Genomic DNA, 12,846 nt, shown 5'->3' on the forward strand with positions numbered 1-12,846 from the left:
CTCAACAGATTGCAGTAACTTTGAATAATATTAAATTTTTCTAAAATTTAAGTATTGTTTTACTACAATGGTAACCAATAGTTTAGATAATTCTGCATCTGTATGATGTTTACATAATCAAGGAAGTCAACCCTCCCATAAATAACTCTCATCAATCAACCCTCATCTAAGTAAAGTTTTCTTACATCAAACAAAAATGAAGAGATCAAAAATCTAAGTTTTCAAGAATAATCCACACACTGACAGTACTATTTTATTAATATATTCCCTAATATCATCTTTCTGCTAAAGCTATCTAATTTTGTAGTCTGTCATACAAGAAGGATCATTTGGATTGTTTTTTGATAAACAGCAGTACTATGTCTACAGAAATGTTATATCATCCAAAGGACATCTACAAAGGCCCTTTGAGCAAATCTATTAAGACTGTAATCAATAGAATAGAATAGAATAGAATAGAATAGAATAGAATAGAATAGAATAGAATAGAATAGAATAGAATAGAATCTTTTGTCACTTTAAATGTACACTAATCAGCAACCTCAAGGCATTGTTTACCTTAAGGAAGGGGTCGGCAACCTGAAACAGTGAAAGAGCCACTTGGAACCGGTTCCCTCACAAAAAAAAAAGCTGGGAGCTGCAAAAAGTGCCCACGCATGCACGTGCACATGTGCAGAACAGGAGGCTGGAATGAAAAGTAGAGCGGACTTCCGGTGGTGGCGCGGCGCCGGAGACAGCCGTTTCAGGCTGCCCGCTGCTCAGCTGTGTTGTTTTCACCTGAAACAGCGCCGATCAGCTGTTCGGGTGAATTTGAAGCCCCCTCCCCGGGAGAAGAGGAGGGGGTGAGGCCCCAGGTAGGGGTTGAGTTCTCCGGGGCCGCCTGAGCTTAAAGCTTGGGCGGCTGAAGGATTGAACTCCCCCGTAGCCTGGGTTGCTCCCAGCTGTTCAGCGTCTCTGCTCCGGAATTCTTGGAGCAGAGCCAGGCGTTTGCGACCACCCCTGCCAGAAGGAAAGACCCTGGAATAAAAGGAGCAGGCAGAGCGGTACAGGAGGAAAAGGTGAAGAGGACTTTTATTTTTACTCTCGAGCTTAATGGACTTTTTAAACTTAAAGTGAAAGTGCGTAACAAGTGAAAGTAAAAAGATGGCGGCTAAACCTCCCTCAAAAACTCTTCGGAGTGCTGGAACTTCCCCGGTGCAACAGACATCGTTGCAAGCCTTGCTTCCTCCTGCTGCATTGACATCGAAGGATTTACAAGATGCTCTTGAAAAACATGCCCAGGTAATTTTAGAAACACTGGGTGATAAATTGGCAAAGGTGGAGGAGAAAATGGAGAAAATGGAGGAGAGGATAGAAGAGAGGATGGAAGAGAAATTTAGTGCGATGAGGGTAGACATTTTGTCTACAGTGGAAAGTGTGGCTGAATGTGTGCAAGGTTTGGAAGAAAAAGTGTAAGATTTGACTCAAAAAATGCTGTACTAGAAGTAAAGGTATTGGAGAATGAAGATTTAAGAGATAAAATGGACAGAGAATTGAGTCTTGTTCAGTTTCATCAGATGCAGTATGCTGTTAGAATCAGAGGCTTAAAAGAAAATATTAAAGAAGACCTAAAGCAGCTGATTTCTGAAGCTCTGGAAGCAGTATTGGGTCAGCCAGCACCTGAAATAAAGGGATGCATGGATAAAGTTTTTCGTGTAAATTCATGGATTGCTAGACAGAGGAAGCTACCTAGAGATGTGGTGGTTTATTTTGCAAAGAGAGAAACTAGAGATGAAGTTATTCAAGCCGCCTATGATACTAAAGTAGTGGTTGCTGACCAAGAAGTTTTGGTTTTAAAGGAAATTCCTCCAAAGATTTTAAGGAGAAGAAAGGACTTTGCATTTCTTGTGCAGGAACTTAAGCAACGTGATATAAGGTTCAGATGGGAGATTCCAGTTGGATTGGTGGCGATGCATGAAGGTAAAAGATACTGTCTGGTTACTGTGACACAGGCGCGTGATTTCTACAATAATGTTTTAAAAGCAACCCCACTATCACTTCTGGAAGCGGCAAAGGGATCTGGAGAAGGAAAACTTCAAGAGGCTGAAGATGGACAGACAGAGGAGAATGGTGCTGGAGGGGATCAAACTACAACTTCGTTGGCTGATGTTGGAGAGCTGAGGGTGACGCGTGCTGCTTTAAAAAGAGCAAAACAAATAAAAGAACAAGACCAGCAGAAGTTTATGGAACTTTCAAAGCGTACTTACAGTGAGGCAGTGGGAGGAGCGCGGCCCAAAGTCGACAGAGGGGCTATTAAAGATGTGCTCCAACAGCTTCGGGATGATAAGTATGGCGACTAAATTTCTAACCTGGAATGTTAATGGACTAAACTCGCCTCAGAAGAGAAAGAAAGTTTTTCAATATTTAAAACAATTTAAGATTGATGTTATATGCTTGCAAGAAACGCATATTAGGGCTATGGACCAAAAGTTTTTACTGAATTCAAGGTTGGGTACGCAATTTGTCGCCTCTGCAATGAATAAGAAAAACGGAGTGGTTGTTTATGTTAAAAGTGCTTTAACAGCGGACTTAATTGAAGCAGATAAGCATGGAAGATACGTAATGATAGATTTGTTGCTAGAAGGCAAAAAAACGCTTTTAGTTGGACTGTATGCTCCTAATCAACAACAACAACAAGCTGACTTTTTTAGCTTACTTCATACAAAGCTTACTCAGTTGGATTACAAATCGTTTATTTTTATGGGGGACTGGAATGGTGTTTTGGATGTACAGATGGATAAGGCTGGTTTTTTTAAGCGTGTTCCGTGTCATGCCAGACTGCCTAAATCTTTTTTTGAAATGAAGGATGATTTGGAATTGCGAGACATTTGGCGTGACACACACCCGCATGAAAAGGATTATACTTTTTTTTCTGATAGACATCAATCTTTTTCCAGGATTGACTTTATTTTGTTGACTAACGATTTTTTTTCTAGGATTAAGAAGGTAAAGATTTGTGCAAGAGCTATTTCTGACCATAGTCCAGTATGGTTAGAGATCAATAAGGACAACAGAGATAGGCGCTCGTGGCGCGTAAATGAGAACTTGTTTAGAAATCAGAAAAATGTGAAAGAGTGTAAACAGCGAATGAAGGATTTTTTTGAAATTAATATGAATAAGGATACTTCTATGGATATGGTTTGGGATGCTAGCAAGGCCTATATGAGAGGGGTGTTGATATATATGAATAATAAACACAGACGTACTTTGGAAGCTAGAAGGAAAGAATTGGAGAATGAAATTAAGGAAAAAGAGAATGCCTTGATTCTGAATCCATTGGATGTGAAGACTAAGGAGGTTATTAAGCTATTAAGAGGACAATTTGATAAACTAATGGCTGACCAGGTGGCTACCAATTTGCGGTTTGCCAGGCATAACACTTTTTGCAATGCTAATAAGCCAGGTAGATGGCTAGCTTATAGACTAAGGAAAAAGCAGAGGGCTTCTAATATAGACAAAATTGAACATAAGGGAAAGGTAGTGTTTCAACAGGATCTTATTAAGGAAGCCTTTGTGGATTTTTATTCTAAATTATATGCTAAGGAGAAGATTAACGAAAAAGACATTGATGAATATTTGGAGAATGCTAGCATTCCGGTTCTTACGCAAGTACAAAAAGAGGAGATTAATCAATTGATTACAGAAGAAGAAATACTTACAGCAATTAAGGAGTTGAAGGTGGATAAAGCGCCAGGTACAGATGGTCTGACTGCGGCCTACTACAAAAATTTACAATTAGAGATGATTAAACCGTTAAAGGAATTGTTCCAGACAATCCAGAGAGGGGGAAAGGTGCCTCCGTCTTGGAGAACTGCCTTTATTTCTTTGATTCCGAAGGAAGACCAAGATGTTACTCAAGTAAAAAACTACAGACCGATATCACTATTAAATACAGATTACAAGATATTTGCTAAGGTGTTGGCTAATAGATTGATGAGGGTTCTGCAACAGGTGATTCATGGGGATCAAACTGGGTTTATTAGTGGTAGGCAAATGAAAAATAACGTGAGGCATATAGTTGATGTGTTGGAATTTTTGGAAAGGAACAACCAGATCCCTGCGGCGCTAATTTTTTTAGATGCTGAAAAAGCTTTTGATCAATTGAATTGGCAATTTTTGATGAAAGTTTTAGATAAAATGAATTTTGGGGATAAATTTCTGCAACCAATTAGGGCATTATATCAAAAACAAACAGCTCGAATAATAGTTAATAATAGTTTGTCAGAAGCATGTAATATTGAGAAGGGTACAAGGCAAGGGTGCCCGTTATCGCCTTTGTTATTTGTGTTAACATTGGATATATTATTGGTAAAAATACGAAACTCGGAAAGAATTAAGGGTATACAGATTAGAGATCAGGATTATAGATTGAGAGCGTTCGCAGACGATCTGGTTGTTACAGTGACCCAGCCGGAGAGCTCTGTTGTGGACCTGATGGAGATAATAATGCAATATGGGAAGGTTTCTGGATTTAAAGTTAATGTACAAAAAACTAAATTTTTGGTTAAAAACATGACAGCATCGCAAAAGGCCCTTTTAGAAGGGTTAACTGGATTTGAGATTGTCAAAAGGGTCAAATATTTGGGGGTGCTTTTGTCACCCTCTAATACAAAACTATATAAAAATAACTATGAAAAATTATGGGGAAAAATCCAAAAAGAAATGGAGAGTTGGGAAAAACTGCAATTGTCTTTGTTGGGGCGAATCGCAGCAGTAAAAATGAATGTCCTGCCTAAATTTTTATTTTTATTTCAAATGATACCGGTTCTTAAGAAAGATTCTAATCTGGAGGAATGGCAGAGAGGTATCAATAAATTTGTCTGGGCAGGGAAAAGGCCACGAGTTAAACTTAAGATTATGCAGGATACTCGTGAAAGAGGTGGTCTTAAAATGCCTAATCTTAAATTATATTATGAAGCTGCTACGTTAGCAGGTATAAGTGATTGGATTAATTTGACACAAGAGAGATTATTAAATCTTGAGGGCCATGATTTGCTGTTTGGCTGGCATGCATATTTGTTGTATGATAAGAAGGTAGATAATGTGTTTAGAGTGCATATTTTAAGACAGGCATTGCTGAGAGTTTGGAAGAAGTATAGACATAAGTTAGACTGTAAGATACCATTGTGGGCAATTCCAAAACACGCAATAGAAAATATAAATGTTGGTTTTAAACATGATGTGACTACGTATAAAGAGATTTTAAGCTTGGAAAGAAATGTCTGGAGTCTGAAACCATATATCCTCTTGCGAGATGAGGAGATTGTTCAAACTTGGTTTCAATATATTCAGCTACAGGCCAGGTGGAAAGAAGATCAGAAAATTGGTTTTACAATGACTGATGAAAATCTGATAAAGCAAATTAGAAATCAGGGACCAGCACATATTAAACGGATATATCTTGCATTGATAGAGATTGACTCAGAAACAGAACTTGTTAAGGACTGTATGATAAAATGGGCCCAAAACATTCAAGAAGTTATTACAATGGATACGTGGGAAAAGATTTGGGTGAGGAACGTAAAATTTACACAAGCTCAAAATTTAAGAGAGAACTTTTATAAAATGTTTTATAGATGGCATCTAGATCCTAAAAAGCTTGCAAGTATGTATCCGAATTATCAGCCAAAATGTCGGAGGTGTGGTGATGAAGATGCAACATATTTTCATGTATGGTGGACTTGTAAAAAGGTTAAGGCCTTCTGGATAAAAATTTGGTGGAATATGCAGAAGATTTTCAAGCAAAGGATAAAGTTTTGTCCGCAACTTTTTTTGTTGGGAATAATTACAGATGCTACGGTTGTGGACACTAAGTTGATGTTGAATTTAATTACGGCAGCAAGACTCTTAATAGGTCAGTATTGGAAGAAAGAGGAACTGCCGACCATAGAAGAATGGACTTTAAAGGTTTCTGACCTGGCAGAGATGGCAAAGATTTCGGCTTATTTGAAAGATCACTCGCAAGAACGTTATATTATGGAATGGAGAAAATGGATTGAGTATATCCAGAACAAATATAGGACTAAAAAGTTTCATGTAGCATTTGAATAAGTCTTCCTTTTCTTTTTCTTTCTTTTCCTTTTTTTTCTCTCTATATATTTAATATTATTAGTGTTTGTATTATCCTATATAAGCCAGAGAGTGATAGATTTTAGAGTTTATGGTTGTTAGTATATGGTTGTTTATGATTGTTTTTTTTTCTATACCTTGTACTTAGCTCTGGGAAGTCGGGGGGGAGGGGGAGAGGGGTAGGGAGGGAGGGAGAGGGGAGGGGGAGGGGGGACTGTTAAAGATAAAATGTATGTTAAAACTTTTCAATAAAAAAAAAGAAAAGTAGAGCCTAAGGTGAGACATGCACCGGCCCTGCCCCCATCCAGTTCTGGTATGGACGGCTCTGCCATCCTGGCTTCTCCTCCCCTCGGAAAAGATTGCTCCAAGGGAGCAGAGGAGGCCAATGGGGAGAAGGAGCTGCTGCAGCAAATCTTCCGAGGCTGCTGCTCAGACTTACCTATCTCAGCTTGCTGCGGGATTTGGGGTTTTTGTGGGATTTTTGCATGCAGTTTACTTGGGGGGAGGGGAGGAGGAGGAGGAAGCATGGAGCAGCCAGTCAGAGCCCAGATTGTTTGCTTATTGAAAGAGAGAGAGAAAGAAAGAAAGAAAGAGGGAGGGAGAAAAGGAAGTAAGACAAGAAAAGAAGAAGAAAGTCAGGAAGAATAAGGGAAGGAAGGAAGAGGAAGGAATATATAACCTTCAGCATAGCAGCCTCCCTGCAAAAAAACCACATTCGCACATGTGAGCAGACGTGACCCCACAAGCAGCTCCCCCCTCAACCTCCCTTAAACCAAAAACCTCACCCTGCCTTAATTGCAGGCAAAACCTGCCGAAAGTCCAACTAGCCTGTGTAGAAGCGCTGCCTGCTCGCCTTTCCAGGGCGCTCCAGCCCAGCTTCTTTCCTCCCTTTTAGCTGGGCAACCTTTAAAATTGGCCTTTTCTATTTATTTATTTATTTTGGGGGGGAGGGTGGAATCTGCAAGCATGCCAACTGGGGCAGCGGGTTGGGCCAGAGAAGAGCGGGAGAGAGGAGAGCGGCCAGGCCAGGACACATGACTTGCCCACCAGCTGATCCAGGCTGAGCTCCTCGCGAGGAAGCTGGGTGACGCCGAGGGTGCTTTGGAAAGCAAAAGTAAGCAAACTCTTCCCTTCTCCCTCCCAATTTGATTTCATAATCCTGGCCACTTTTGGTTTTTTTAAAAAAGAAAAAAAGATTTTTTTAAAAAAAGGAGTGAGGGGAATAGGGCAGAGAGAGAGAGAGAGAGAGAACAAAAGGCAGCCGAGGAGAGCTCCCCCCTCCCTCTCCAAGGCAAGCTGCCCTCTCCATCCTGCAATTCCCATGGTTTTCCACTTGCTGCGCCTTCCTGGGCTGCTGCCCTCCATTGTTTTGCTCACTGGGCTGGGGAGGGAGTTGGCCGAGGTGGCAGCAGTGAGTTCAGAGAAGGGGAGCCTGAGGAAGGTGCAGCAGGTGGAAAAGGGGCCGGACGGCAGGGGTGTGTTCGGAGAAGAGCCCGAGGAAGGTGCAGCAGGTGGGAAAAGGGCTGGACGGCCCTGCTGTGAAAGAGTGGGGTGGGAAGGGAGTCAGGCGAGATGGCAATGGTGTGTTCGGAGAAGGGGAGCCTGAGGAAGGCATAGCAGGTGGAAAAAGGGCCAGACGGCCCTGCTGCGAAAGAGTTGGGTGGGGAGGGAGTTGGGCAAGACGGCATCGGTGTGTTCGGAAGAAGGCAGCCTGAGGAAGGCACAACAGGTGGAAAAAGGGCCCACTCACCTTTCCAGCAGTCCTTCAGTCTCTTCTTCCGCTGCCACCATGTGCAGTCCGAAGAAGAAAAGAGGTTTGTGGGCAGTCACACAAACCAAAGAATTTCAACCAATCAATTCAAACTTTGCGAGGTTTTTTTTGTGAGAAGTTTGAATTGATTGGTTGAATTTTTTTAATCCCACTTTTTTTTCGGGACTGTACATGGCGGAGGAGGACCGGGAGCCGCAGGAGACGGCTGAAAGAGCCGCATGCGGCTCCAGAGCCGCAGGTTGCCAACCCGTGCCTTCAGGAGTCTTTAATCAAAAGAGCATAGCTTCAGCATGTACATGGTCGAAGCTGAAATGTGAATTCCCCTCCCCTAAACACATAGTATCAAGCACAATTCACTCCCCTTAATTTAACGTCATAAATCACATTTTACAATTAGTTTAAAATGCAAACTTTCCCTCCCTTCTTTAACCTGCCAATTCTTATCTTCTCTTATTACAAACAGTCTTGAGATACATTCTCCCTACTCCCCCCCAACGTCCACCAATTCTAACTCTAAAAGTAACATACAAGTTAAAGAAAAAGGCTATATCTCCCTATGTTGTCAAGCAAGAACATCTGATGTTAGCAGCATTGACAGATAGGTTATTTTCCATTCTTATTGATTTGTGCAAGGATTCAAAAAAAGACTCTTAGGTAACTTATTCTAATTAAAGTTTTTCTTTGATAGTAAAATGTATTGTATTTTCTGAGTTCCTGCTGTTTAAACTCTCTCCTTTATATTTAAAGATTTCAACTGATTTAAAATAGTTTCATTCTGAAGTACATTTACTTACAGTATTCTACTAACAGTTCTTTAGCATGAAAGTAAAAAGAGCATTCTCTATTATATACATTTCAAATATTTCTAACATAGGAGGAAGCTAACTGTAAATTAGTTTCAGTACTATATGTATATGTGTAGAAAAATTTGCTTATATTTTATGTACATCATGCAACCATCAGTATGTTTGTTCATTTATTTTTCATATTTCTTAACCACCTACCTCTCACAGTTTGTTATCTGGAACAAACTGTTTTGATGTGATTATTATGCAGGAAAATGGGCAGTGTACATGAGGTCATTATTTCTAAATCTGACTTTAGCACATTGTCTTTGTCAAGTGCCCTTCCTTTTGTTTTATGCACCATAATAACTTCCTTGTTCCTTTTGTTTTTTCCTTTTGCTACATGGAAACTCCCTGATTTGATTTTCATGGTTTTTGATATTATAGCCAGTAAGCTAGCACTTAAAATAAGTCATTTTTCATGGTGAACTTAAAGTAGGAAATATGAACCCACTTTATCAGTAATAAACTCTTATTAATAGATGCTATCAATCACTAGACATAAAACACATTTAGTTTTTATAACAAATTTGAAGTGTTAATGTGAGATATAGAACTCAGTTGGATTGATTTTCCAAATGTACATTGACTTGATCTGACTTGGTTTCTTCATACGTTATCTTTAGTGAAGTGTGCAAACCAACGTTTGCATTTCTTGCCTCGGATGAGGAGAGCACATCTTTCTCGTTCTGTCCTGGCCCCTTTTACAGAGGCATGATTGAGAGCATTTTAACAAACTGCATCACTGTTTGGTTTAGTGGTGCCTCAAATAGAAGGTCCATACAGAGAGAGGTGAGGAAAGTTGAGAAGATTATAGGAAGCTCACTTCCTGTTATTCAGTATACCACTTATAAGCGCTATGTGCTTAGAGCTCAAAACATTGTGAGAGACCCCACTTCATGTCTGTTTCTATTGTTCCCCTCTGGGAGGAGGTTTCAAAGTATTTATAGCAGAACTACTAGATTCTGTAACAGCTTTGTTCCTTATGCTATCCGTCTTGTAAATTCGCAGGATTCCTTTTTTTGCCATGTATATGTATACATTCAAACTAGACTGTGATGTTTCTCTATGTCATATACGTGTGTGTATATATGGGCATATGCATAATGGTATTTTTTGAGAGTTGAATGCAATGAAATTTCATTTTAATATGTTGATTAGTGTACATTTAAAGTGACAAAGATTCTATTCTATTCTATTCTATTCTATTCTATTCTATTCGCACTTGAAAATCCAAATAAACTGAAATATTGATGCCAAGCAAGATTGTCATAGAAAGATTGGAGCTGTTGCAAAATACAATAGAAAAATGTCTGATTCAAAATAGAATTAAGAAAGAATTTTGATGACATAGGTTAAAAACAATCTATTCCCTGATAACTTGTCCAACCCCTTGATTAAACCAAAGAATTCCAGTTTAATTAAGCCTTTGGTCTATAGTTGTACTAAATCTGGACCATGATTAGTATATGTGACTATATATATATTAGTAACTATATTAGTATAGTCAAATAGGTAAAAAATCACACATTTGCAATAAAACCTGAATTCATTATTTTTGACTTGTTGAACCATTTTTAACTGCATTGCATTTTATTTCTTATATATAGGTACAGCTGGCAGACTCTTTGCACAGGGAGCAAGCAGATTCTCTGTCCGCTACTACCTACTCTCTACAGGAAGGGGGTATCAAGTACCACCACATGCCAATGAAGCAACAACCTGGTACCAGAAGTATCATGAACTTATCTGAAAACTTAAATGTGCAACATCGGCAATAGATTCTGCCTTCTCTGTCAATGCACAATTAACTTCATTAGTGGGAGGGGAATGATTGTGTTATACTGACTACTAGGACCTTGGTGAAAGGGAACATTTTGCAGGTATTTGCACTATTGTGTAGTTGTGTTATGAAATAAGATTGCATTGTTTTGGATTCCATTTACAAAGAGTGTTTCAGTTATGTGGGAACATGAATGTAGCACTTGCTTGCACATCTGAATGGAATTGTGTGTTTTCCTAGGAAAGATGTACTTAATTTAAGGTTTTTCGTATTGTTGCTACACATACTCTGAACCCTTCAGTAGATGGAATCTAAAATGCTGCACAGCAATAATGACCACTATATGTACCATTAATTTGACACTAGGGCGCTAACTGCTACATGTTTCTAGAAGACTCAGCTGAATAGTTTGATCAGAAAGTGTTAAAGTGAGAAATACACTTGGCTTTCATTATTTTGATCATTTAAAATGAAAACCATTGGTCAGAAAAATATATTCAGAAGATTTTATTTTTATTATGGCTTATTGTTTTGCACAACTGCACAAAAAGCATAACTTGGCACTTTGAATTAGGAAAATTTCTCTTTCAGCAGCCAAACAAGCATTGAGATAGATCATGCTGTCATTTTTTTAAAACAATCCACACATCTTTAGTCTGTACCCTTTGGACTCATAAATTACAAATATTAAACTTGTTGTCATCACTCCACCCAAGGTTTCTACTGTCAAGAAATTACAATGGACAGCTTCCTATTCATTTAGTATAGTATAAACAGTTAACCTAAGTCCAATCATGCAGCTATTTATTCCAACATAAAATCATGCTGTCCAAACTCTTTAAATATATATATATATATATTTCTTATAATGGAAGAGTTTTTTCGCTAGTCACAGAACAAAGAACTTCACTGTGTCACAGCCCGTTAAGTGGAAAAATGCTGCAATTCTATTACATATCTATTTCATGATTACATTTAAGGTGGAATTTTCCTTAAAGCGTTGCACTTTGTATGCTTTGTGTTAATGTTTCTAAGAAATATTTTATGTCATTATAGAATAAGTAGCGTAAAAATGTTGTTAAAAAAATCAAATCCCTGACCAATTTCTATATAAAATAAAAGTATATGGGAATATGTGAAGATTATTTTGTGTATGGAAGATGAATTGCTCTTAGCTTTTTGTAATAATTTTTATTAGAGATTGCAAATACAAAGACTAATACAAACTGAGAAAAATATAAAAAGTAAAGAGAAAACGAGAAGTAAAAAGAGATAGAAAAAGGAAATAAAAAGAAACAAACAACAAAAAACAAAGATATACAAGTTGATTCCCCCTCCTCCAGAGTATAACTTCAGTAAAAAAATCTCTTCTCCTTATCTCATCCCTTATCAATAATCAAATTATAAAAGCCCATCATTCAGTTCTAATCAGCAAGTCTATTAAAAGCTACCAGATATAGTAACATATTATATTTTAATTTTAATAAATCTGCTTTGTATTCCAATTTATTACTTTATCTAAGATGAACTCTTTTTTAGAACTCTTGTTTTTAAACTTTTTTGTGGGTGAGAATTTAAATATAGTAAGACAGCTTGAGTGTTATAGGTTTAATACACCTGTCTACAATATGCACTTGATAAGACATACAGGTGAAACTTGAAAAATGAGAATATCGTGCAAAAGTTCATTTATTTCAGTAATGCAACTTCAAAGGGGAAACTAATATATGAGATAGACTCATTACATGCAAAGCAAGATAGTACAAGCCGTGATTTGTCATAATTGTGATGATTATGGCATACAGCTCATGAAAACCCCAAATCCACAATCTCAGAAAATTAGAATATTACATGCAATCAATAAAACAAGGAGTGTACATAGAACAATATCGGACCTCTGAAAAGTATAAGCATGCATATGTACTCAGTACTTGGTTTGGGCCCCTTTTGCAGCAATTACTGCCTCAATGCGGCGTGGCATGGAAGCTATCAGCCTGTGGCACTGCTGAGGTGTTATGGAAGATCAGGATGCTTCAATAGTGGCCTTTAGCTCTTCTGCATTGCTCGATCTCATCTCTCTCATCTTTCTCTTGGCAATGCCCCAAAGATTCTCTATGGGGTTCAGGTCAGGCCAGTTTGCTGGCCAATCAAGCATAGTAATCCCACGGTCATTGAACCAGGTTTTGGTGCTTTTGGCAGTGTGGGCAGGTGCCAAGTCCTGCTGGAAAATGAAGTCAGCATCCCCATAAAGCTCATCTGCAGAAGGAAGCATGAAGTGCTCCAAAATCTCCTTGTAGACGGCTGCGTTGACCCTGGACTTAATGAAGCACAGTGGACCA

At 38.7% G+C, this 12,846-nt stretch overlaps 1 protein-coding gene across 1 annotated transcript in view; it reads left to right on the forward strand.

Moving 5' to 3' along the window:
- Positions 1 to 10,505, forward strand: part of NPAS2 (neuronal PAS domain protein 2) — a gene marked incomplete at its 3' end in the record, with an annotated part of 52,789 nt that extends 42,284 nt beyond the window's left edge. The window contains exon 18 of the mRNA XM_083362995.1: positions 10,335 to 10,505. Within this exon, the coding sequence (XP_083219121.1) occupies positions 10,335 to 10,505 (171 nt within the window). The remainder of the gene's footprint in view (positions 1 to 10,334) is intronic.
- Positions 10,506 to 12,846: the final 2,341 nt, after the last annotated feature.

Source organism: Vipera ursinii (genome assembly GCF_947247035.1).
Source record: "Vipera ursinii genome assembly, chromosome: 4".
NCBI classification, from domain to species: Eukaryota; Metazoa; Chordata; class Lepidosauria; order Squamata; family Viperidae; genus Vipera; species Vipera ursinii.